General features: G+C 39.7%; 3 protein-coding genes across 3 annotated transcripts in view; all 3 read right to left on the bottom strand.

Moving 5' to 3' along the window:
• Positions 1 to 7593, bottom strand: part of LOC127632479 (polypyrimidine tract-binding protein 1-like) — a 28148-nt gene extending 20555 nt beyond the window's left edge. Inside the window, exons 1-3 of the mRNA XM_052111068.1 lie at positions 7552 to 7593; positions 6948 to 6998; positions 5726 to 5756 (exon numbers count right to left, since the gene is read on the bottom strand). Of these exons, the coding sequence (XP_051967028.1) occupies positions 5726 to 5756; positions 6948 to 6998; positions 7552 to 7559 (90 nt within the window). The 5' untranslated portion in view covers positions 7560 to 7593. The remainder of the gene's footprint in view (positions 1 to 5725; positions 5757 to 6947; positions 6999 to 7551) is intronic.
• Positions 7594 to 14620: 7027 nt separating this feature from the next.
• On the bottom strand, positions 14621 to 16128 carry LOC127632476 (thymic stromal cotransporter protein-like). The gene is made up of 3 exons (XM_052111066.1): positions 15915 to 16128; positions 14883 to 15039; positions 14621 to 14701 (listed from the first exon to the last, which is right to left on the bottom strand). Exons 1-3 carry the CDS (start codon positions 16012 to 16014, stop codon positions 14662 to 14664), a joined length of 297 nt encoding a protein of 98 aa, XP_051967026.1. The 5' UTR covers positions 16015 to 16128; the 3' UTR covers positions 14621 to 14661.
• A 1368-nt stretch (positions 16129 to 17496) lies between these two features.
• LOC127632700 (thymic stromal cotransporter homolog) lies at positions 17497 to 18462 on the bottom strand. The gene has a single exon (XM_052111440.1). The coding sequence runs from the start codon at positions 18460 to 18462 to the stop codon at positions 17497 to 17499; it is 966 nt and encodes a 321-aa protein (XP_051967400.1).
• Between the last annotated feature and the right edge of the window lie 7922 nt (positions 18463 to 26384).

Raw genomic sequence — 26384 nt, forward strand, 5'->3', positions numbered from 1 at the left:
GACCATAAGGAAGATTCCTGAGAAATGCAAGCTTGTAGTACCACCCGTTTACTCCAGAGGGCAGTAAGTGAAATTTCAGCTGTATGAGCAACACACAGTTTATACAGTGAAGAAAACAACATTCAGCAGACACACAACAAAGACATGCGTTACGTTCTTGCATTCAAACACTTGAAGGAGCACAAATGCAAACTAAGGGATCTCAAAATGTGTTTAAAGATTGAGTATTAAACTATATTTAACTTGACACGGTGACCTAAACATTATATGTTTATGCACACCCGAGACGCTACACAAGCATAACTGATGCAGGTGTAAATTGAGAGCTCTTAAACAAGCCCTCATAATAAATCTCTGATTGACAAATTCACTTGTGAAATGGATTGCTGTGAACTGTATGTCAATGATTGACTTATGATCAATAATATGGTAGTAAACAATACATTGTATTCTAAAGCCGCTTTTTGTATCGTCTTATCAATGATTAACTCTTCCGCCACAAGAATGTAATCCATTTTAATTATCTGAATATTTTTTATTATATATATATATATAGATAGATATTTAAAAAATGTAAAGTTAACTATGTATAATTATATACTGATATTAATATGTATAATCTTTAAATATTGAATTATTGTTATAGGAGGGGCTTTCTCAGCAAATATTTGTATATGCGATTAATTAATCGGGACAACACGTAATTAATTAGATTTAAAAATGTTATCGATTGACAGCCCTAGTAAATATCTGTAATGTAACAAAAGGGAATGTAAACTTATTTTCTCAACTATATATATTGTTTATTAAACCTCCGATTAATGGGTTATCAGCTGTTTTCCAGCTTTCTATCTAAAACTCACAATTCTGTGATTTAATGACTAAAACCAGCCATTTGTCGGCTTGATATTTCAGTTTAGGAGCCTATGTCATTTTTTTTTTGTCTGGAGCCCTGTAAAGTTTATGGATGGACTGGCTCTATTCACTTCCATTGTAAGTGCCTTACTGAAACCACTCATTATTTTATGTGGAAATCAACATTATTCAACTGTAGATTGAGCAAAACTTGTAGTGAACCCGAAATATTTCACTGACATTTATCCTGGTTCAAGGACTTCTATTATCTGTGCATAATGGTAAACATGATTTTTGCTCGTTTTAAAAACTGAGTGACAATAAAAAAAAATTCTGGAGGTAATCAACAGCATGTCACAGAGCTTGAATTTAATTAAACCCGGAACATTCCTTTAAAGCTGTCAGACAGCACTTTCACTGTGTATTTAACAAAGTTAATTAAGTGTAAGAAACACAGACTTTCAAAGCGTTTAAGTTTTATTTGGTGTTCCAAGATGGAATACTGGGTTAAACAGATTAGTAAAGGTGTGAAGAGCAGAAGAAGGGGCGAAGACCACAACAATTCACAATAAATAAACTGGTTCGTTACCACAGCAGCTCTGATTGTAATGTGCTCACCATGGAGACATTGTGTCTGTGCTGCAGGTAACTGAAACCCAACCCAGAACTGAATACACAGGACCCATTATCATTATACGCCCAGGTGTGCTTTTCACCCACAATTCCTCTTCAGGCAAGTGCCTAGACCTCATGTAAGAATAGGAGCCACTGAATGGTAATGGTCCATGTACAGGCTATGTATACAAATTACTACCTGGTTGTGCACCATAACAATACAAAATATGTTATTAGTTAATTGCAACATGCTGGACGTATAGTGTATTGTCAGCTTGCCTTAATCAGCATGTGTGGCACACTAAGCTTACAACACAAATTTTCACAAGATACTGAAAGCGAAAAAGACTGATAGCATCAAGCAAACCCCATGTGACCCATTTGCACCTCCCCCAGCCATCTTCTCTCTGATCAGCACTGCAGAACAAACACAAGAGCTACATGTGTGTGCTGAGTGATGAGGCAAAAATATTTGCATTTGATGAATAGACATCATTCATTTGAAAATATCAACAGCCAAAACCAATCTCTGAGGAATTCTCTGAAATGGGTTCACTCATTAAACAGAGGTAGAAATCCCACTAAATGAACAGAATGCTTGACAAGCAAAGCGCTTTAATGATGATCTAAAACACCAGAAAAAACAATGACTAAGTTTAAGACAACATCAAATCAAAATTGACCCTATATATTTTTTAAATAGATGCCCTTTGTCTTCAGTGTACATCTCTCCTCCATTCAGTTTCAAAGACCGTAACAAACAAACAAACACACACACATTAGTGATGTGCACGGATGGTCGACATTCGGTTAACCATTCAACGCGCCACTATTTGAATACAAAAATCACTATTCGGTTATACAAACTGATGGTTTTCTGGGCGCATATGGTCAGTTTTTCCAAGTTTAGGGCAAGTTAGAAGTTGTTCAAACGTTGTTTGTCTATATACTGTTAAACGCACACTTGACTGACAGCTTTGACTGTTGCGCTGAATCTCAGTTTTTTCTTTGAGCATCTCACGCAGGATCATTTTTAGATACCAATAAAGTTAAAAAGAACTTCCATTTTAATAAATGCATTTCGAAACACCTGCATTGTGTTTCATTCATTGTGCTGCGTTCTGAAGTTCAGGTTGCAAAGAGGACTTTGTGACTTACACCATTAAACATGATTCCAGGTTGTTTTTCACCAAGGAAAATTTCATCACTTGAAAAACAGTAAGACTGTGTGTAAGAGTATTTTTTCCCTTTTGCTCTGGTGTGCATATTTACATACAATAATTAGACAAGTACAGTGCCATTTGATTTTAAACCATTTAAAAACCAAAGCACTCCAACGAGGCTATTTAATCACAGCAGTGTAACTCCATGTACATGACAATACTTGAGTTCGATTTTTTTTTACTTTGTGAAACCAATGAAAACCAATTAAAAACCAATTAACCATATGTGAAACCTCACGTTTAATCGAATGTTAAAAGCAGTACCTGGGCACAATCCTAATTATATATATTCTGTATATATACTTAGTGGCATAATACTGATTACCGCAAAAAAAATATTTAGTCTTAAAAAATAAAAAACCAAGGCAGAAAATGTGAAGCTTATAATTTTATAAAAGCACTTATATTCTTTTACTGTTAAAACTACTGTGTAATGAGCTGAATTCTTTTTTAAAATCATCATTTTCATGGTCGTTTCAGGTTAATCGTATTGTCGTCATGGTAACACCACTGAATAAATAGGATATTACTTTACATAGAAAAGAAAGCAATTTTATTACACTAAAATCTTGTTAACACACATTTTATTCACAGCTTGTGGCTACACCTTTGAAACAATGGCCCCATTCTCTGTTTAGGGGTGAAAAAATGCAAATTTAAAATTAATTATCATTATATATATTAATAACCAATGTGTCCATCTCATATTACTTGAACCTTCTCGCAGCAGATATCGAGTAGAGCATGCAAGATTAAAGGGAAAAAGCGTACTTCAAAATTTTAATGCAACCAAGTTCACACCTACATAGGATAAAATGGATGAATGGATAGATAGGTAGATAGATAAATTGATGCTGCAGAGTTCGGCTTTCTGTGTCAATATTGAAAACTGTTTGCATCCATTTGACCAACGAAAGTTGTTGTTGTTGCCTTCTACCCCGATTAAGCTATATTATGTAAATATTGCTTTGTATCTCCATAAAAAGGTTTAACTATAGAACTTGGCTTAAATAAATGCGACTAGTGGTCAGGCATTGACTGGGAACGAAAACACTCACTCGTTAATTAATTATCTTTATATAGTGAATGCTACAAATAGGGAGCGATTGCAGACTGTTCTGAAGGGAACTAACCATTTGATTAGTCACCTGTGATTGGTCTATGACACACAGCAGCCATAAAAACATAAAACATTTTTATCTTTCACAGTGTGTGCCGCAAAAAGTCCAGCATGACAATGCGATTTAATTATCGTAAACGAGCTTGGCAAGCAGAGGTGTCTCCATTTAGCCACTTGGCGCCTCTTTCCCTATCCCAAAATGAATAGGGAACTCATGGTTACCACATATCCCACGTTACCGCCTTGCTGCTTATAGACGGTTTTTCATTCTATGGCCCTGCTCGATTAAAACCTGGATCGTATCTGCCTGCACATGGCATTTCATCTATAATTACTGGCTTCAGATTTCATGATGCACCGTAATCGTTAGGTAGAGAATCTTATTCGAATCACTGTCAATTGCGAATTGTCACACCCCTACTTCCATTGTAAGTAGAGGTCGACAGATATATCAGTTTTGCCGATTAATTAGCACCGTTAACAGATTTCTGGAACTATCGGTTATCTGCAAAAATCCACACAGATGGGAAGGGTCCGCTATCATTTTACAGTATGAGAGTGGCCTTTAGAGGTGGAAAAAAACCCCTATCACTTCACTGGTCCCTTGTGGTGTTGTTTTGACACGTGAGACTACACTCTGCATGGAGCGGAACACTTCAGATGTGGATTTAAAACATCAACAGTGAAAAGATATGTATACAGTACACTACAGTATATGTTGTCATATCATTATAAAGTAATTAATTTGTTGACTAGATGCTGCATTAGTAGAGAACAGCAGTATGTTTGCTAACAAGGAAAGATGTTCAACTTGGAAAAGTGTGTCTCAAGATCTGAATACCACTGCTATATCTGGACATTGCTACTTTTCATTCAAATGTACTGAATAAAAAACAATGCAACATTATATGGTTTATTTTTGTAATAAAGTTCAGCACTATTTTACTTTGAGTGTTATTTTTCATTCAGTATCAGTTTTAAAAACGATCAGTTTATTAATCGGTTATCAGCAGGTACTTGCCCAACTTAGTTATCGTATCAGTAAAATCCACTATCGGCCAACCTTTGTATGTGCCTTACTGTAACCCAGATTTTTGCTTCTTTTTTTAAAGGAAAAAAAAAAGCAGAGCTTAATTTGTATTGAAGCCAGAATTTTTCTTTAATCTTTTAGAAATCCTTAAGCAATAGGCGTAGCACTGAAACATTACATAGAATAAGAGAACAAAGGAATGTCACTGACAACCGTTTTCACAATATATGAAACCTCTCGTGTCCAGTACCAACCTCTTCAATTAGCATTAAAGGCCTGTGCTTGTACTCTTGCAACCCTCAAATAAATGCAGGTTTTATGCTACATATGTTACTGCATGACCTGAAACGTGTAAGTTGGTAACCTAAATGAACCTCATGAATCAGCCTTTTGTTCCACATCCTGCTGGTCCCTCCTCACTACCCACATACCACAGGAAATAATCTTTAATGAGAGAATGTGCGGGAATGTTCACATTGTGGCCTTGTGAAGACAGATCAAGGCAGTGATATAGAGACTCATCTTTGAATTTCACAACAGGCACAAACAACAGAAAAGATTATGAACCAGTGTTTAGTAATACAATCATCTCAGAAATTTGCCTTTTAGGTGAAACAATAAGTTGAGAAAGCATAGTGTGCAATGACGCAATGTTAAAAGTGCCTGTTCTGGCAAATCCTTAATTTGCCGGATTAATCATCTGTATGGAGAGATAAGTCAAGGCGTGGAAGAAAAAAAGGCCATGTGAATTCTTTCAACACAGAAAGCCATTGCACAGTGCATTCACAAAGGAAAAGGAAGATAGATCTCATTTACTTATCCAAGCCAAGCTGTTGTATGGTAAGTTGGTGGTTTAAGGACTTCTTAAAGTAACATTCTTACCTTTGTACCAACTGCAATATCATGAACAATGCTGTAAAGGAACACAGAGAAGGGACAAAATCTTAGATGAGAACCACAAACAAAATACACAGCATGAAGTTGAATGGGAAAGGAGAGCAGAAACTCTTAAGAGTTTAAAGCCTTTACCATTCTGACCTTTTGCATTTGTTTAATATAGACCCAATGAAACGAAAGGTAAAGAATCAACGTCTGCCAAGATGACTCTTTTACCAAAATATTAACCATAACGTAATACATATTTAACTGGTGCCAGTGGGTCTAATATTAAATTTGGCTCATGCTGTTTAGATGTTTTTCACATTAAAGGAATTATTACAGAGTAGATTGAACCAAGACTGCGTAATCTAGTTAGTTCCCACAGATCTCCCTTAGTGCAAGAAATATGGGTGGTATTTTGGGGTCAGTCAATGGTCGAAGATTAACCCCCACATCCTGTTTTATATGAACTCAAAGCAAATGCAATGCCGGAATCTTTTCTCTTGCTTATATTAGCTCAAAAGTCCTAAAATGAACATAGCTGTAATGTTTAAAAGATGATTTAACTGTAAAACAATGAATAGCTAACTGTGGCAATACCAAGTCAATATACATTTTGCCCAAGAGGGAAAAAAACTGAATGCAAACAGAGAGCTCAACAAAAACCTTAAGACAGGGGTCATTTTTTTCACAATACTTGAAGTGGTTAAACTTCCTTAGTTTCTGTGTAACATATTACATGTTGCATGTCCAGTGAGTCTGCCTGGTTCATCCAGGTCTATCAGACAGTCTAACTGGACAACCTTTAGAGCTTTTCATCATGGTGGTAACCATAGTTTCCATCAAATTGTCAGTTGAAAACAGTTACTGCTTTGGCAATATAACTGTGGTAAAACGATATTAGCAACCATTTTCACCACAAAATAAACAATTAAATGATACATTATGAAGATATATGTATATATACACACACTCTTAAAGCTTTTATACCGTTTTACAGCAACTAGTTATTTTTGTATTTCCACAGAAACGATGGTTACCATGGTAATTTTAGCACGCAAACACAGTTTACTAAGATACACATTATGCCAATATTTCTCTGGATAAAAAGTCAAATAACAGTAATACATGGCGAAGTAAGAGAAGAAAAGCAGTAAACTAAATATATACATTTACTCATAATATAAATTTTACCCATCTCTGAGCAGTACAATTTCAGACTTACTCTAAATCTGGGTAACTTGATCCCATAGGATACAATTCAGTCTCTAGGCGGCTGTACAGGGAAAAAGATGTCAATGCCATCACAATCTAACTAGACAACTTATCTCTTACTTACAAATTACTTTTGCCAAATTATTAGGCAGAATAATGTAAGTTTACATCTTTTCGATGCTTGACTCTCCCTATTTACACATATCAAAGAATGCTGCTCTTCTACGTTCTGTTTATAATATCTATGCATATACGATGGAACAAGTCCTCTAGATGGAATTCTTGTTGTTGGAGGGAAAGTTGAATCATGAGCAACTGTCCTACTTTAGACTGTAAAGCACGGACATCGATGCATGCATCAAACTACAAACAAATTATAGGCAAAACCAAGTAAAATGCATAAATGAAAACGTGCGTGAATCGGGTAGAAATCTGAGGCACGGGAGAACTACAGGGTTGTTTCATCGCAACTCGTGATGAAAGCGTTCGCGCTGACCAATCCAACAAAAACATTCATAACGGTTGTTAAAGTTTCATACGTGTGGTTGTGAGGGATGCATATCACCAAGACAGTCTAACTTATTTTCCATTTGTAATAATGCAGCGTCACTTACCCGTCCATTGCACACCGAGGAACAGCAGCTCTGATCTGCAACTTTCTGCTTGGCTGAGTTTTTCTTAAAGCGCGACAAAATGGTGGAGTATGTTGAGCGGAGCCTCAGCGATGAGCTCAGTGATTGGTCAGCTCTGGAAAACAGTGGGAGTCTGAGACACGAGGTAGCTTGTGGTTGGATAAGACGAGTTGAAAGCGAAGTACGGTACAGTTTTGTGTCGCGCATCCTAGTATTGTTCTGAAGGAAAGTACATTGTTCTGCGAGTTGTAGGATTTGTCTTTGTAAATATACCATAATGCGCTTATATGAATATATAAAACATGTTTTGTTCGTTTAAGTGGTTTAATGCGTTAATTTGTCAGTGTATTAAAAACTTTATGTGGTTAAATAGATTAGCCTACTGTATGGGTCCCACCAACTCAATGTTGAAAGAAAAGTCAGCCATTCTAACACTGCACTGAATCAAGACAGCCTCTAATAAGTACAAGGAGTTTATGTTCTCAATGGTTGGTAGACTGTGTGGACAATACAACAGCAGAATGAAAGCTAATATGGCTGGTCTCACATTAATATTTCAAGTAGTTAGTCTTGCAGAGATCGATTATGTCTGACGAGTCACTTAATTAGGCTACTGCCTTTCTACAACATGCAAAAAGATGTTGGTGCAATATAATGCCCCAATTCCCAAAAAGTTGGGAATGGGATAGTATTGAACATGCTAATGAAAATTAAAAGGAGTGATTTGTAAATTCTATTCAGCCTGTGCTATATGAAAGCACTACAATAACACATTATTTGATGTTTTACATTGTAAATGTATTTTTTTATACACACTAATTTCAATTCAAATGATTGCAACATGCCACAAAAAAGTAGTAACAGTCAATTGTTTACCACTGTGTAACATAAGCTTTACTTCTAAAACACAAGGTTATTACGTTTAGCAAGATGAATTTCCCCCCATTCATCCATTATGCAGGTCTTCAACTGCACAATTGTATGGGGCCTTTATTGCCATGCACTGCATATTGCGCCACACATTCTGAATTAGAGACAGGTCAGAACTGCAGGCAGACCAGTCTAGCATCTGCACTCTCACTTGTAATCCAGGGTGGCTATTTGGATAACAGCATCCAGTATGTTGCTCCAAAATTTGTACATATATTTCTGCATTAATGGCGCCCTCACAGATGTGCAAGTTACCAATGCCAAGGGCACTGACAGCCTCATACGACAGATGCTGGCTTTTGGACCTGACACTGATAACAGATTGGATGGTCCTTTTCCTCTTTGGCCCGGAGAATAAAATGGCTGTTTTTTTGTTGTTTTTTTTTTAAAAACTATTTGAAATGTCGACTCGTCGGACCACAAAACATGATTCCACTGTAATACTTTCCATCTCAGATTAGATTGAGCCTAGAGAAGTTGGCAGCGCTTCTGGGCAGTGTTGATGTATGGCTTCTGCTTTGCATCATAAAGCCTTAACTTGCATCTGTGGATGCAGCGGTGAATGGTATTGACCGACAAAGTTTTATCAAAGTATTTCCAAGCCCATTTCATGATATTTATTTCAGACATATGATGTTTATTAAGACAGTGACTTCTGAGGGATCAGAGATCACATGCATTCAGAAGTGGTTTTTGGCCTTGGCATTTACACACCGAGATTTGACTGGATTCCTTGATTCTTTTAAATATATTGTGCACTGTAGAGGGTGAAATGCTCAAAACCTTTCCAGTTTGTCTTTGGGGAACATTCTTCTCAAAGCGCTGGATTATTTGCTGATGCATTTGTTGGCAAATTGGTGAGCTTCAACCCATCCTTACTCTTGATATTCTAGGCTTATTTTGGAGGCTCCTTATTTACAATAGAACAATTGCCTCACCTGTTTTACATCACCTTTTTATTTCAACTTGTCAGATTGTTTTTAGTCCTATATTGCCCCAGTCTCAATGTTTTTGGAGCATGTGTAATCATCTGATTTAAAATTAGTGTATACTTTCCAAAAAAGATTCAATTCACAAGGTAACACATAAAATAATGTGTTGTTTTAGTGTTTTTAATATACAGTGCATTCATAAAGTATTCAGACCCCTTAATTTTTGTTGCAGCCTTATGCTAAATTGCAAAAAACTGAAATATCACATTGAAATAAGTATTAAGACCCTTAACTCAGTACTTAGCTGAAGCACCTTTGGCAACGATTACTGCCTCAATTCTTTTTGGTTATGATGCAACAAGCTTTTCACGCTTGGATTTGAATATTTTCTGCCATTCTTTTCTGCAGATCCTCTCAAGCTCTGTAAGGTTGGATGGGGACTGTCGGTGGACAGCCATTTTTAGGTCTCTCCAGAGATGTTCGATTGGGTTCAAGTCCGGGCTCTGGCTAGGCCTCTCAAGGACATTCACAGAGTTGTACCTAAGACACTCTTGCATTGTCTTGGCTGTGCGCTTAGGGTCATTGTCCTGTTGGAAGGTGAACCTTCGGCCCAGTCTGAGGTCCTGAGTACTCTGGACCAGGTTTTCATTAAGGATATCTCTGTATTTCGCTGCATTCAGCTTTCCTTTAACCTTGAGCAATCCCCCAGTCCCTACTGCTGAAAAATCCCCCAAAGCAAGATGCAACCACCACCATGCTTCACCGTTGGGAGGTTATTGTGCAGGTGATGAGCGGTGGCTGGTTTTCTCCAGACATGATGCTTGGAATTGAGGCCAAACAGTTTGTTTCATCAGACCAGAAAATTTAGATTCTCTCAGTCTGAGAGTTCTTTAGGTGCTTTTATTTTTGCAAATTCCAAGCATGCACTGAGGAGAGGCTGGCTACTCTGGCATAAAGTCCAGAAATGTGGAGTGTTGCAGTGATTGTTGTCCTTCTGCAAGTTTCTCCAATCTCCACACATGCTCTCTGGAGCTCAACCAGAGTGACCATCAAGTTTTTGGTCACTTCTCTTACCAAGGCCCTTCTCCCTAGATTGCTCAGTTTGGCTGGGTGGCCAGCTCTAGGAAGAGTCCTGGTTGTTCCAAACTTGTTCTATTTAAGAATTATGGAGTCCACTGTGCTCTTGGGAACCTTCAATGCAGCAGAACATTTTTTTGTAGATTTCCCCCGATCTGTACCTCGACACAATCCTGTCTCTGAGCTCTGCAGGCAGTTCATTTGACCTCATGGCTTGTTTTTTTCTCTGATGTACATTTTCAGCTGTGAGACCTTATATAGACAGGTGTGTGCCTTTCCAAATCATGTCCCAATTGAATTTGCTACAGATGAACTCCAATCAAAGTGTAGAAACATCTAAATTAAATGGAATGGACCTGAGCTAAATTTCAAGTGTCATAGCAAAGGGTCTGAATACTAAAGTCAGTGTGGTATTTCAGTTTATTCTTTTTAATACATTTGCAAAGTTATCAAAAATCTGTGTTTTGCTTTGCTATTATGAGGTATGGAGTGAAGATTGATGTAAAAAATAAAAATTATTTAAAGCATTTTAGCATTAGGCTGCAACACAACAAAATGTGAAAAAGGGTGTCTGAACAAATTATGAATGCACTATAGCACAGGGTCAATAGAATTTACAAATCACCCCTTTTTGTTTTTATTAGCAATTTCCTTACTTTAAAAAAATTTGGGGAATCAGGGTTGTATTTAGACTTATGTCTGATTGAAGGTTGCAGCATCACAGAGTATTGTTTTAAAGGGATAGTTCACCCAAAAATTAAAATTCTCTCATCATTTATTCACCCTTATGCCATCACAGATGTGTATGTCTTTCTTCTGCTGAGCACAAAAAAAGATTTTTAGAAGAATATCTGTTGGTCCATACAATGCAAAAGAATGGTGGACAGAACTCTGAAGGTTCAAATATCACATAATGGCATCATAAAAAATTATCCATACGACTCCAGTGGTTTAATCTATGTTTTTTTTTTTTTTGCAAATTAAGAAATTGTTAATATATTAGAAAGAAGGATGCATAACAATACACACAGTAGTCCAGTGACCATAGATGGCATGTGTGCATTAACAATTGCATTTTCTCAAAAAATACCAAATCAATTGCACACACAGTGCATTGTGAATAAGACATTTACTTATAGAACATGTAAAGTGCTTTTACTATGAATTTGCTTGTGCGGATCCAGTGCAAACAGCAATCTCCTGACAATTTAAACAGCCTGGATCAACTGCTTGGATTGTCATGGACTGACCGTCATGATTTGTGAATCAGAGGAACGTTTGATCCTGATTCTGAAGTTTATTTTTGCTGGAATTTCCTAGATTTTCATGAGGTTCATGAATTACATATTTTTAAATGAGATATGCACATATGTGAAGATGGTATATGATATTAGTTTGATTGATATTTGCCTTTTTATCATTAGACAAGACAGTAAAAGTTACAGTGAACTGTTGAAATGAGAGGGAGAATGAAACAGGTGAGTACTTTAACATTATGAGGTCGAATGCATGTGCTGCGTCTCTGATATGCAGACCGTTTAACTGAGACTGTGTTGCAGACCAGTCTATTATTGTAGTAACATGAAGACATGCAACAACAAAACCAAAGTGACGAGTTGTTTACATGTCTAAGTTGCTTTACATGCAAGCAGGCGATTCTCAGCACCCTCAAGAAACAAATCGGCCAATAATTAAAGAATATTTGCCTATTTATCGGCTTCGGCAATATGTCGGTCGTCTGCTATTTCAAGCTTGATTATACTTATTAGCACCATCTAGAGCCCCGTGCATGCAAGAAGCACTAAGTGAAGTGTAATCAAGCTTGAAATCATGATCTGACTGCAAATGCAATATGTACAGTGAAAAAGGAGTTATATTTTGGTTTGTTCTCACCCAAAATTTATTGGAAGAGCATTTTTTAGACAAACTAACATGCTCTTCAGCCCTTTGACTGTTGTGTAGACACATTGTTTGGATCAGACCCTTATTTATTTGGATTGCTCACAGGTAGGTTTAGACACTTATGGCATCAAAGTCTCCATGATCTCCTTGATGTCCAATAGCCTCTGGTGTGAGACAGAGTCTATTGTGACCACCTGGCTGAGGGGAGTTTTTACTGTCATTTTTATTCTGTTTTCATGGACCAACCTCAAACCAGGCTAATACAAATTATTTTTGGTTTGGTCAAACAAAGTATCCAAAGGAAATGGAAAAGGCCTACATTATATAGTATACAGAGTACATTATATAGCGTACAAGTAACAATAAATGTATTTTTGCTTGTTTCCTTTTAAAAAATTCTTAGTAATAGACCATCTGGCAGTATCGGTTCTTCAAGCTTAAAATTTCTTGTCCAGACGGACTATCTTACACAGAAAGCTTTAGAATCAGGTATCATTGTCAATAATTGCCTGTTTGCGACACTCAGGAAATTACTTTTTCCCTGTGCCCTGGGAGACACACCTGCTCTAGATGGGGGCAGCAACAGGAACTGAGACTCATTGTCTGCAAGGTAGCCAACAAAATGAGTCACATGATCTGGCCAGGTAAATAATAGGCCAGAGCAGAGACCAATTATCATTCATGCTTTGAATGAGCAAATAATACAGCTTGGAAAATTAACCCTAAAGTTGTAACTGTAAGTTGTAAAAAGTGTTTCTGAAATGTGATTAAAAATATTTGGTGGACTAAAGAATAAGATCTTAATAATATAATTGGGCACACATGTTGCTTCTGTGTACTTGAGTTCTCTGTATTTTAGATTTGTGGGTTAAAGGTTTAGTTCATCCAAAAATGAACATTCTCTTACCATTTATTCACCCTCATACCAGCCCAGATGTGAATGACTTTATTTAATCTGCTGAACACATCAAAGATTTTTAGAAGAATATCTCAGCTCATCTCATCAAAACAATGCAAGTGAATGGGTGCCAAAATTTGAGACTCCAAAATCCACATAAGCGCAACATAAAAGTACAATAGGCAACTCTGGTGGTTAAATCCATGTCTTCTGAAGTGATACGATAGGGTGAGAAATAGATGAATATTTAAGTCCTTTTTCCTTCACTTTCTTCCTCTGTTTTTGGTGATTCAATATATTCATTCATATTGCCCCCTACTGGGCAGGGAGGAGAATTTATGATAAAAATGACTTAAATATTGATCTGTTTTTCACCCACACCTATCATATCATGTCTGAACACATGGATTAACCACTGGAGCCTGGATTTATGGATTACTTTTATGATGCCTTTTGTGGATTTTGGCACCTATCTTGCATTGTATGGACCTACAGATCTGAGATATTCTTCTAAAAATCTTTATTTGTGTTCTGCAGAAGAAAGACAGTCATACACATCTGGAATGTGAGGAGGGTGAGTAAATCATGAGAGAATTTTCATTTCAGGGTGAATTATCTTGCACACTGGTTCATCTTGTATTATTTTCATGCAGTTATTTTAGAAAGATGAGTCCATTGTGAGAAGCTTGATCTTGCTTTCGCTTAAGTGACACCATGTGGAAACTTTTGGATATTACAGGTAAAAGACCTCTGACCTCTTGTCTTTGAAGATTCATTCATTGTTTTAAGCAATTCCTTCAAAATTATCTGTCTTTCTATATTAGTTCTGCAAACTTGTATGAGCCTTAATTGAGCCTGTTGACTTGAATGTTTTTACATTACCTACCAACACTTATTTTAAGTTTTCCATGTTGTACACTTCAAATAATAAATACAATATGCATTATATTTATATTACTATAAACATAAATACATTTATGTGAGTTTATACAGACTATGTATTGAGTTTTCCACCTAAGATACATTAATATCACACTTATAGACCTGGAAAAGAATTTAGAATAATGCAACCAGTTATACATACAAAATAATACTTTATGGATCTTTAAACAATATGAACTCAAATATTGATGAATCTTCAAATGATGTGGATAAAATTGCAAAAATCACTAGTAGAAACCATCTGATGGACCAAACAATTAACTGCAGAAAAACTCCTTTATTGCTCTTTGTTATTGTTTTACAATCTTATGCTTTAGTTAGTGATTTAAGAAATCAGATCAAATGTTTTGTGAATATCCAGTCCCTGACAGATCAGTTCTTAAACATTCTCATGTGAAGATGTTCATTCTTTCAAACAGTTCCATGTCTTAAACCTCTGCCACTTAGATAACTGAAAATGACAACAGAAAGATACACAGCAATGATTTACTCTGCAATCATATACATTTAAACTCTTTGAAATATATTGATTTAAAATGTTTGCACAATAGATTTAAGGAGACAACAATATCTGAACAGAAACCACCAAAAGATCTTTTCTTGGTGGTATGTTAAATTGTCGATTTACTTACAGGATTGGGATGGCACTGATGTAGCTAATGGCACCTGAGAGGAGAAAGCAGAAGCCACTGTACCAGCCGAGAGTCAGCGGATAAATGGAGGTGAAGAAGACATTAGACAATAGATCAGACACAGCCAGAACCAGCTGAAGCAGCCCAAAGATTCTCCCTGCCAATAGACCAAGCAGATGACTCTCAAAAAGTAACAAAAATGCATTCTGACTACATATGGATTGTGATTTATTTATATTAACATTTTATTGATTCACAAAACCGGATTGAAGAAACAGAACACACACACACACACACACACACACACACACACACACACACACACACACACACACACACACACACACACACACACACACACACACACACATGTTGTGTTTCCATGTTTTATGGGGACTTTCCATAGACATAATGGTTTTTATACTGTACAAACTTTATATTCTATCTCCTAAACCTAACCCTACCCCTAAACCTAACCCTCACAGAAAACTTTCTGCATTTTTACATTTTCAAAAAACATAATTTAGTATGATTTATAAGCTGTTTTCCTCATGGGGACTGACAAAATGTCCCCACAAGGTCAAACATTTTGGGTTTTGCTATCCTTATGGGGACATTTGGTCCCCACAAAGTGATAAATACACGCTCACACACACACACACACACACACACACACACACACACACACACACACACACACACACACACACACACACACACACACACACACACACACACATCCAGTGGTCCATATGGCTTGTGATTAAAAGAAACAGATTAATTTGCTTATGCACCAAGACAACCTTGGTCAACCAGCTTCACCAAAAGACCATGATGGTCCAAGATGTGCTTATGAGCAACATGGATATGCTGGTTGCCAGCTAAACCAGCACTAACCAGCCTGGCCCATCATAGAAATTCTTGCATGACTAAGCTGGTCTTTTAAATGGGGGTGAACAGGTGCCACTAGATAAGAGACATTTCTTACATATTGCATGGGTTTGTTTTGTTGCAATGTAGTTGTAATATTACCATATTGCTGTGGATGTAGATTCTTGGACAGCATTGCTCGCAGTGTTGGCATGGGAACACAGGCAAACATCATGATTGCTCTGGCTGTTTGAAACAACATATCTCAATGCTGAATCACATTAGACACCATAATGACTTACAGTTATGGCTGTGTAAACATGTTTTTTTTTTATATATTTTTTTTTAAAGGAGGATATACTTTTTCTGAAACATTAAAAGTGCTGTAAGTGATACACTGAATTAGACATTCCCCACCCCTTTAACCACAAGCTCTCTCCAAAAACCTGCCCTGTAATGACAAGTCAGCCAAGTCGATGTCAGCAAACCTGACCACACAAAATAATTGACGGCATGGCCAGGTCTAAGGTGGTGATTTTAAAGATCAAAATCAACACCTCGACTCTGATTGAAACTTTCTGTTTGGCTTAAAGAGTGTGAACCAGCCCCCTCACTTATTTTTTGCTTTTTACAGAGCCTAGGTTTGAGGTCTGTGGACACTTATTTCTGTGATTCCTGTCAGATAGTGGTGACATTTTAGACATTGCGTTCAAAAATCACATAGAGTTCCTGTAAAGGTATAGTTCACTCAAAAATGAAAATTCTCTCATGATTTACTCACCCTCCAGGCATCCCAGATGTGTATGAAATTCTATCTTCTGCAGAACACAAATTAAGATTTTTAGAAGAATATTTCAGCATTGTAGGTCTTCACAATGCATCTGAATGGGTGCCCAAAATGTTGAAGCTCCAAAATCCTTATAAAGGGAGCTTAAAAGTAATCTATATGACTCCAGTGGTTAAATCCATGCATTCAGACACAATTTGATAGGTGTGGGTGAGAAACAGATCAAAATGTAAGTAATTTTTTTAAAATCAGAAATTCATCTCCCTGCCCATTAGTGGGCAATATGCACGAAGAATGTGAATCACCAAAAACAAAATAAGAATGTGAAAGTGCCATTCAAGTGGAGATTGACTGGGAAGAGAAATCGGCCTGGGATTTTACATGACAACTGGCCCAACTGTTAACCGGGGGGTTGCAAATGTTGTTGAGCGGGGGGTGATGGGGGTTGTTCGATGTCCTTTACTGCATATCGCGTCGCTGTTTTGTGGTCCGTTCTGCATAAGGCGGTGGTTAATTGTTGCTTATTGCAACCACCAGCCCGGATCTCCCAATGGACTTTCCACCCATGATCGGCCAATAAGTGCATCAGCCCGGAAAATGCCAGATTACCAGTCCAGGGAGGGGAATCCAGGATTACCAGGGAGGAGAATTTAGAGTAAAAAAGTAGTTTAATATTGATTTGTTTCTCACCCACACAATCATATACTGTAGCTTCAGAAGATATGGATTTTACCATCAGAGTTATCTGGAGTACATTTATATTGCCCTTATGTGGATTTCGGAGCTTCAAAATTTTGGCACCCATTCACTTACATTGTATGTACCTACAGAGCTGAGAAATTCTTCTAAAAATCTTTGTGTTCAGCAGATGAAGGAAAGTCATACATTCATACTTATTTCGGGGTGAACTAACCCTTTAAACTACCACTATAATGACCATAACATTTTTTATTCTAATTAGACAAACTCACCCAGGAAGTAGACCCAGCTTTCTATGGCAAAAGCCATAATTGCCATCCCGGTGCAATTGGACACAATGCCCAGAAGAGTGAGGGCTGTGTCCCCCATCAGACTAAACAGAGTCAGGACCCCTAAGAAACTACTGAGATACATGGCACTGGTGGCAGCCATGCCATATCCTGCCCACACTGAGTCCCAGCTCAGGGGAGGCTTCAGTACATATAGCTGGAGCACGTTTTCTGCGCCAACCATGCCCACTATAAATACCATCATAGCAACCATCAGCATACCCACGGAGACTCTGTCCATTTTATTCACACTCTCAGATTGTGTTAGCAATGATTCACTTTCAGTATCTGAGCATCTCGAGTCAGAAAGGAGAAACACAGTGTACAGTAATGCCAACACACTGACAACAACTGCTGTCACAAGAAGAACTGATGGTCCGATCTGGTACAAAAATCCAGACAGGAGACCTCCCACAACCCCTGCAACACCAAAACAAAAGTCCACAATGTTCAGTTTAAGAGTACGTTTGTCCTTCTCTGAGCTTAGTGCTGCCAGAGCAGCCACCCCAGCCCAAAACATTGGCCCTCCTCCACTCAGACCATGCAGCAAAGAACCCAAGTACAGAAACTCCAAAGGAACCTTAATGTACATGAAGATGACAAGCATAAACATGCCCATAACAGAACCCATTTGAGAGACAACTAGGAAGACTTTTGGGCCATGGCGGTCAGCAATACGGCTCAAGGGTAGTATGGATAACATGGCTGCCACAGAGGATATTACACTTTGAATAAGAAGAAAGCGTGATGATAATGCCTGTGCATGATCAGTATCTCCAGCTGTTGTCTCCAGTGAGTGGTTGTACACAATCTGTGTGAGGGCCATCTCAAAGAAGGAAGTGCCCAGTTTATTGATAACAACCACTGGCTCCACTAAAGTCCAAAAGGTCCCCATTTGATTGGCAGACAGGGAGCTTGTGTTTTGAGGATGTGATTTATTTCAACCTTTAAGACAGAAAAATAAACAATATTTAGACAAATAGACCATATATAAACTATATTGCTTTTGTACTCTTAATATGAGACTTCTTAGGGTTTATTATTATTATTGTTTATTATATTATAAATAAGTTGGATTTTTGAAAACTGGAACACTTATATGATTTGATGTTTATAGCTGAATGAATATACCAAAGTAATACTCAGATTTTTAGCTACCAGATCTAAATATAGGGTAGACTGGGGCAAGTATTATAGTATTATTATATATAAGAGCAATAATTTTGTAATTTTAAGGTATTGAGTCAAAAGTGCAATTAAAGTAATGATTGTTTTCCAATGAGTGGGTTTATATGTTGGTTTTGAACTCCTTATTGAAAACGTCTCGGGTTACATATGTAACCCTTGTTCCCTGAAAAAAGCGGAAGGAGATGCTGCACTGAATTGCTTTGGGAACATGTCTCAGTTGTGACCAGCTGTGAATATGTATGCAACACGTGAATGAACATTGACTGGAATTTATAGCCTCTGCTGATGTAATCATTCGACGCACCTGGCACAGTGGCTATAAATAGATGCGTCACCAGTGCATCATCAGATATTTCGTCTGAAGAGCAGTCCCGGGGCATCCCAGTGCAGAAGAAAAGCGCAGCATTTCGTTCCGCTTTTTTCAGGGAACAAGGGTTACATATGTAACCCGAGACGTTTTCAATAAGGAGTTCAAAACCAACATATAAACCCACTCATTGGAAAACAATGAAAACCTGAGATATTCCCTTTACAAAAAGCTTCACTATGATGATGCGCTGAAGAGCGCTTTGGGAACGAGAATACCCACGCCGCCACACTGTGGCTGTCCGGACCGCCTACAGTTGTGTAGTGTGCTCACAAGAGCCTGAGAGGCCTCAGACATGAGCTTCAGATGTTGATTCAAGGACATAAGAGCCCGGAGTGGCAAGAACATCCAAACTATAAAAATGGAATGAATGTGTGCGGAGAGCACCAACCTGCCACATCACAAACTTGCTGCAGAGGGAGACCTCTAGCCAAGGCTTTAGAGGAGGTGAGCCCTCTGGTAGAGTGAGCCCTGACACTTACTGGCGAAGCTTGAAAGCACGCCACGAAGGTCAGGGCAGTAGAATCCCTCACCCAAGGCGACATAGTCTGCTCGGGGGTGGCCGCTCTTGCGGCTCCCATGGCAAGGAGCTGTTGCCCTATGTCTGAGAAAGTACCCTGTTCGGCCAGCACGGCACTATCAGTAGGAGGCAAGACCCTTGCTGGTGAACCTTGGCGAAGACTCCTGGGAGCAGAAAAACCGGGGAAAGAAACGCATACAGACGCATTCCGGGTCATGTATGTGCCTTTACGTCCAGACCCAAGGGGGCTGGGTGACTCAAGGAGAAGCAGAGGAGATATTGCGCTGTTCATAGAGGCGAAGAGGTACTTTGCTCAGGGTGTTCTGTATGGAAATGATTCGAGCGGGAGACAAATGAGCCCGCATCATGATCAAATTCCATATAACTCCCAGATAGGTAATTCCCTGGGTGGAAGAGAGAACGCTGTTTTGACGTTGAGTCTCAGACCCAGAGAAACCAGATGAGCTAAGATGATATCCCTGTGCTGAACTGCCAGTTCTTGGAACTGCGCAAGGATGAGCCAGTCATCTATGTAATTCAGAATTCGGATACTCCGGAGTCACAAATGAGCCAATGCTGTATCCGTGCATTTCGTGACTGTACGGGGTAAATAAGGCTAGGCCGAATGGAAGAACCCGATACTGGAAGGCTTTGCCCCCCTGAGTGCGGCGAGGGAAGAATTGCCCGAATGCTTCCTCGTGGCTTTTTGCCTCCTGGAACCTGGAGATAACCATAGTCATGGCGTCTTCAAAAAGTCCAGAAGGCGAAATTGGGGCATCAAGGAGAAAAGTTTTATCTTTGTCATTGATGCCAGATAGGTTGAGCCACAGGTGTCTTTCCGTGCTGACCAAAGCGGACATAGACCGGCCAATAGCACGGGCTGTCTGTTTGGTCACGCGTAGAGATAGGTCCGTGGCTCGACAAAGCTCAGAAAACGCTTCCTCGTCGAGCGCGGAACCTGCACTCAGGTCCTTAAGCAGATCAGCCTGGTATGCCTGCAACACCGCCATGGTGTGCAGAGCAGCACCAGCCTGACCCGCCGCTTGATACGCCTTCCCCACTAGCGTGGAGGTGGTCCTGCACGGCTTCGTGGGGAGCGAGGGTCTTTTCAGCGATGATGCCGAGCCTGGTGAGAGATAACCCTCAAGCATTATCAACCGGCGGCATTATCGAATACCCCCATGCCTCAGCACCCACGATAGTCGAATATATCGACGTTGAGGGCACGTGAACACAGGAAGTATAAGGTTTCCTCCATGAACGAGAAAGCTCGTCATAGAGGTCATTAAAGAAGGGAAGGGACTGATGAGGCGTTCCCTTCCCCCGGCCACCAGACAAAAATCTATCCTCCAATTTGGAGCATTTGGGGGTCTCTTGTTGGCGTGGCCACAGCACGAGTAACCACGTCGAGCAGTTCCTCTGTTGATTTATTATCAAATCCAGAATGCTCGGAGGTGGATAACTCGAGATCAGCAGAACCAAAAGATTCACGGTCCCCCTCATGAACCGAAGAGGCGCCAGAGCGTGCTTTGAGATCACGGGAAGGACCAGCTGGATCTGGGGAGAGAGCAAGCGAAAGGGACAAACCCGTCTCTCACTCCTCAGCCAGATCCATGCGAGAGCCCCACGAGTGAAGTGTGGGTGCTGACTCCCAGAAGTGAGCGAGGCGAGCGCGAAGCATTTTGCCTGAAAGCAGATCACAATGCTCGCACCCGCCCCGCCCCAATGCGAGAGCAGTATGCTCTTCCCCCAAACAAACAAAACAAAACTGATGCGTGTCCCTCTCGGCCATAGAGCGGAGACAGGGGAACACGCACCGTTTGCCTTGACTTTCAGTCATTTTAGGTAGACAGATAGATTTTTTTATTTATATTCTTTTTCTTTTTCCTCTGAAAAAAAAATCTATCTGTCTACCTAAAATGACTGAAAGTCATTAAAGTTACTGCACACTGCCTAACAGAATCTAACTCCTAACAGAGGAAAGAAAGTTTGACAGCTTCGTGATAGCACACAGCACAGAATGGCTCTGAAGACGAAAAATCTGATGATGCACTGGGGACGCATCTGTTTATAGCCACTGCACCAGGTGCGTCCAATGATTACATCGGCAGAGGCTATAAAGTGTTTCTTTGTTTTACCACTTCATAGCATTACAATGGCAATGAATTATTCTATAATACATTCTACTTACAAATATTTGAAAATATGTATTTTTTCCCCCCATTCAATAGTAATTCATATTTTAAACTTGGACGTAGACAGAAATTTACTTTCAAAACATACACATCCTGAGAAATATTCTCTGGAGTAAAAAGTGTGAAAACTTGCCCAGGTAACCCCTACATACTGGTCTATAAAGTACATGCAAATACCCATACATGCTAAATCAAAATGATAAATAATGAATGAAAGATGTGATTTCACTTAATTATAATCAAAAGAAAATTTGTATAAACTAATGCATTCAAAAGCCAGTACAGGCTAACATGAACGTGAATTTCTAATTATGAAAAAATAAAATCGACTACACATACCCACAGAATTGTATATCCACAAAAAATTGATTTTAAATAACCGTAAAAGTGTGGAAATCCCCGCTTGGTCTTGAACACTATCTGTTGCAGGATTGAAGCTGTGTGATTGAAATGAAAATGATTTTTAACGGAAACTTGTTGCTGCTTGTAAATCTGTGCAAAGAGAGCTGTGTTTACCATGAGACTGGTGATGAGAATGAGACGATTATTTAAATGTAATCTTTCTTGGCAGAAATAAAAATCACTATAGACAGCACAAAACAGTGTCAAATAATAGGGTTTCTGGGTCTTTTTTTGTGTGCAAACTTCAAATATTTACATTAGGCTGCAGGTGGACATCTCAATATTTTACATCATTAATAATGTTCTGGCACTGAATTAACAAAAATTATTTGTGAAAATTGCACTGCATATATAATGTGTTCATGGGGTTTATTCTCTGTCGTTGTCATGTACATGCTGGATTTAGAATAAACAAACCTTGGAATTAGAACATCAAAGAACTTCATAGAATAATAGAACATTAGAGAGCAATAAGTACTTGTGCAATAATTTAATTAATCTGAAATAGTGCACAGGGTTTACATTAGAGGGATCATTGCCTCCAGCCAAGTGAAGAATAGTCAGCAGGTATGAGCCATTTCTGAAATCGAACAAACTTCATACTTGGATAAAAAAAATAACAATAAAAAAGATCAATCAATATATAAACCTTTACTTGTTAACACAGGCTACAGGTAGTTGACATTTACATAAAAGAGAAAGAAAAATATTTGCATACAAGACAGTCAGTTGTATTGCACATATTCTTTGCTGCTTAAAAAAGGTATATGCTTATTTGTTTGTAGTATACCTGCCAACATGTGATTGTGAAAAATGGGGAGATTTTGGTGCCCCCATAGCCGGTGAAGTTGTTGGTGCCCCCCCCCCCAACGGAATGGTGGTGTCCCCGTAGTGAGTAGGTGCACCATGCAGACTGTGTAATATAGGGAGCGACAGTACTGGTAAGTAATACTACATTGAAGATTAATAATAGGCTACCAAGAAATTGATGGTATTCAATCAGATGGTCCCTTAGCACATCCAACACAGTTTTAGCAATAAATGCTTTTTGAATTATTAATAATAAAATGTGGATATCCTTTCATATATTCTGAGAACATTTCTGACCCATGACTTATAAAAATATATTTTCTTTGATTATTTATCTTACTTCTGTTTTCAATATTTGTTCTACATTTATTTAGTTATTTTTTCTTTCTCTCAGGGTTGTCTTTATGATTTAGTGATTGTATTCATACATTGTTAGATCTGTGTAAATTTGTACATATTATATTGAATATTAATATTTTTCAATATAAAATCCACAGTTTTAGCACAATGTGCGGACTTTTCAGACGGTCCCTTACCACACCCTCCACATAATTTTCACGTTTCAGCACAATATGTGGACTTTTCAGACGACTCCTAACCCACCATCTAAAACATTTACAATTGATATAATTGTTAAATAACGATCTAGAACGATTTCGCCGTGATGTCATCTGACCAGCTTACAGGACAAACCGTGTCCCGTATTGATTCGATACGGCACTCATCATTTCATATTTAAATTAGGGACGATCCCGTATGAGCAAATGTGGATGCAGAAAATCACGAGTTTATAGGGTTAGATAGGGTTATAGAGTTCAGAAAGTGTAAATCGGCAGTACAGCGGGAGGAGGGGTGGAAAACCGGCAGAAACCCGGTAAAATCGGGAGTTTTAGCAGGTATGGTTTGCAGACCTATTTTAATTTAACAAATCACATAATCTTCAAAACTGTTAGATCACATTTGTCTAAATGAAATCAGATATTCATTTCCACTATTATTAATTATTAATCTATGAATATCAAGCCTTTATTTATTTATTTATTTTAATATCAAGCCTTTATAAAAGGCTTATAAGCCTTTTAAGGACATAAGTTAGTATAGGTTATGTGTTGGCATAGGCCTACCTAGTTTCACCACGGCATTTATTTCTGAACAGCCATCTAAACTGTTAGAAAGATGGAAACAATATTCCATGTTCATGAATGTTTCTTAGGCTTTTGTTTTACTTGCAGCGTGAGGTGGCCAAGAGAGTGCGTCTGTAAGCGCAATGTGATATTTAAACCAGCCCATCAAGTCGATCATGTAGATGATTTCATCAGTGGTGCTGGATGAACATTGTGTGCAACATGTCATCTTGGTGCTAATTCATTTGCTCTCTTGGTTGTGTACATGCCAGCTTCCCACTGCAGGGCTCTCTGGTTTTTATGCCTTGTAACACGGGTGGCTTCTACAACCTGCAGAGAAGCAACAGTAACACATGATAAAACTGGAACTGTTCTAAAATATCTCACCTCGTTATTTACGCCGTCAATGGGTTGGATCCCAGCGTACTGTGATAAAATAAAGAACAAATTAATACAAAAATATAAGTAACTGTATTCCACTACAGTTACAGTTTAAATAATTGGTATTTAGAATACAGTTACATTCAAAAAGTATTTTGATAACTGAAGAGATTACTTTGCATTTTACTGTCATTTGTTTCTGTGACGCACACAAGTTGAGACAGTCACAATGTAAGTCAAAAAACTGCGTTTTATTGCAGGCAGGCAAAAGTACATACAAGGGGCAAATCCAGTAGAGAACGGTCAGGGAAAGCGTAGAGTCGAAAGCCGGGGAATCAGGATGTAGATATAAACAAGAGGGGACTAGAGGGAGCAAAACACAGGGGAACAAGAAGAGTTGGCAAGCTAAGAGGAAGACAAGAGGAGTACAGAACTAGGCGAGACTAGCGGGGGGCAAAGCACGGAAACTAAATACAATAACCAACAAGATACAAACGGAAGGATAGTGTATTTATAGGGGACGGTGCAGGTGTAAACAATGAAAGGTGACGAGACGAGTGCAGGTGAAACTAATGTGTGGGGATGCAGATGACGCGTGAGTGCAAGTGGTCATAATGTTCAGGCTGTGCGCCAGAGGTGAGTGCGCCAGAGGGAAGATAGTTTACGAACATGTGAGCGAGTGGGAGCAAAGTGGGCGTGAGGGCTCGAGCGAGCAAACAGAGCATGAAAAGCTTGAGGGGGCGGAGCGAGGGAGTGAGGTCGAGGGAGTGCGCGCGTGTGTGCTGGACGATCGCGGGAGAAGCAGAGGAGCGGGGTGTGTATGTGTGCGTGCTCGAGGAAGCGGAGATGGGGCAGAGGAGTGGGGTTCGTGACAGTACTCCCCCTCTGAAAAGGACGGCTCCTGACGGCCGCTCGGCTGCTAAGCTCGAGGGAACAGAACGAGCGTGTGAGCTCGCGGGGGCAGAACGAGCGTGTGAGCTCGAGGGAACAGAAACACACAAAACACACTAACAATATGAGGGCAGTCCAAGGGGGATAGGAGGTCCAACAGGGAAATGAAACAGTCCATGGGGGTCAATGGGCAGTTCAAGGCAAGGTCAGGGGGAACATAGTGGACAGGCGGGTGGTCGGGAGATCTAGGGGGCAGCCATAGGGCAGAGACTGGGTCAGGAGGTCTGGAAGGCGACTGGAGGACAGGGACTGGGTCCGGGGGTCTGGAAGGTGACCACCGGACAGGAATAGGGTCCGGAGGCCAGGGACGAGGCCACAGGACAGGTAGAGGGTCAGGAAGTCCGGGCTGAGCCGTGAAAGGCGGAGCCATCAGAGGCGGCACCGTAGGTGGCTCTGGAGGTGGGGTCCTGGAAGGCTCCGGAGGTGGAGCCAACGGAGGCTTTAGGGGTGAAGGCCTGGAAGGCTCTGGAGGTGGAGCCGAAGGAGGCTTTAGGGGCGAAGCCCTGGAAGGCTCTGGAGGCAGAGCCGAGGGAGGTGACGCCGTGGGAGGTGGCGCCGTAGAAGGCTCCAGGAGTGAAGCCCTGGTAGGCTCTGGAGGCAGAGCCATAGGAGGTGGCGCCGTAGGAGGCACCAGAGGTGAAGCCCTGGAAGGCTCTGGAGGCAGAGCCGAGGGAGGTGACGCCGTGGGAGGTGGCGCCGTAGAAGGCTCCAGGAGTGAAGCCCTGGTAGGCTCTGGAGGCAGAGCCGGGGGAGGTGACGCCGTGGGAGGTGGCGCCGTAGAAGGCTCCAGAGGTGAAGCCCTGGAAGGCTCTGGAGGCAGAGCCGAGGGAGGTGACGCCGTGGGTGGTGGCGCCGTAGAAGGCTCCAGGAGTGAAGCCC

The sequence above is a fragment of the Xyrauchen texanus genome, chromosome 39 (genome assembly GCF_025860055.1).
Source record: "Xyrauchen texanus isolate HMW12.3.18 chromosome 39, RBS_HiC_50CHRs, whole genome shotgun sequence".
NCBI lineage: Eukaryota > Metazoa > Chordata > Actinopteri > Cypriniformes > Catostomidae > Xyrauchen > Xyrauchen texanus.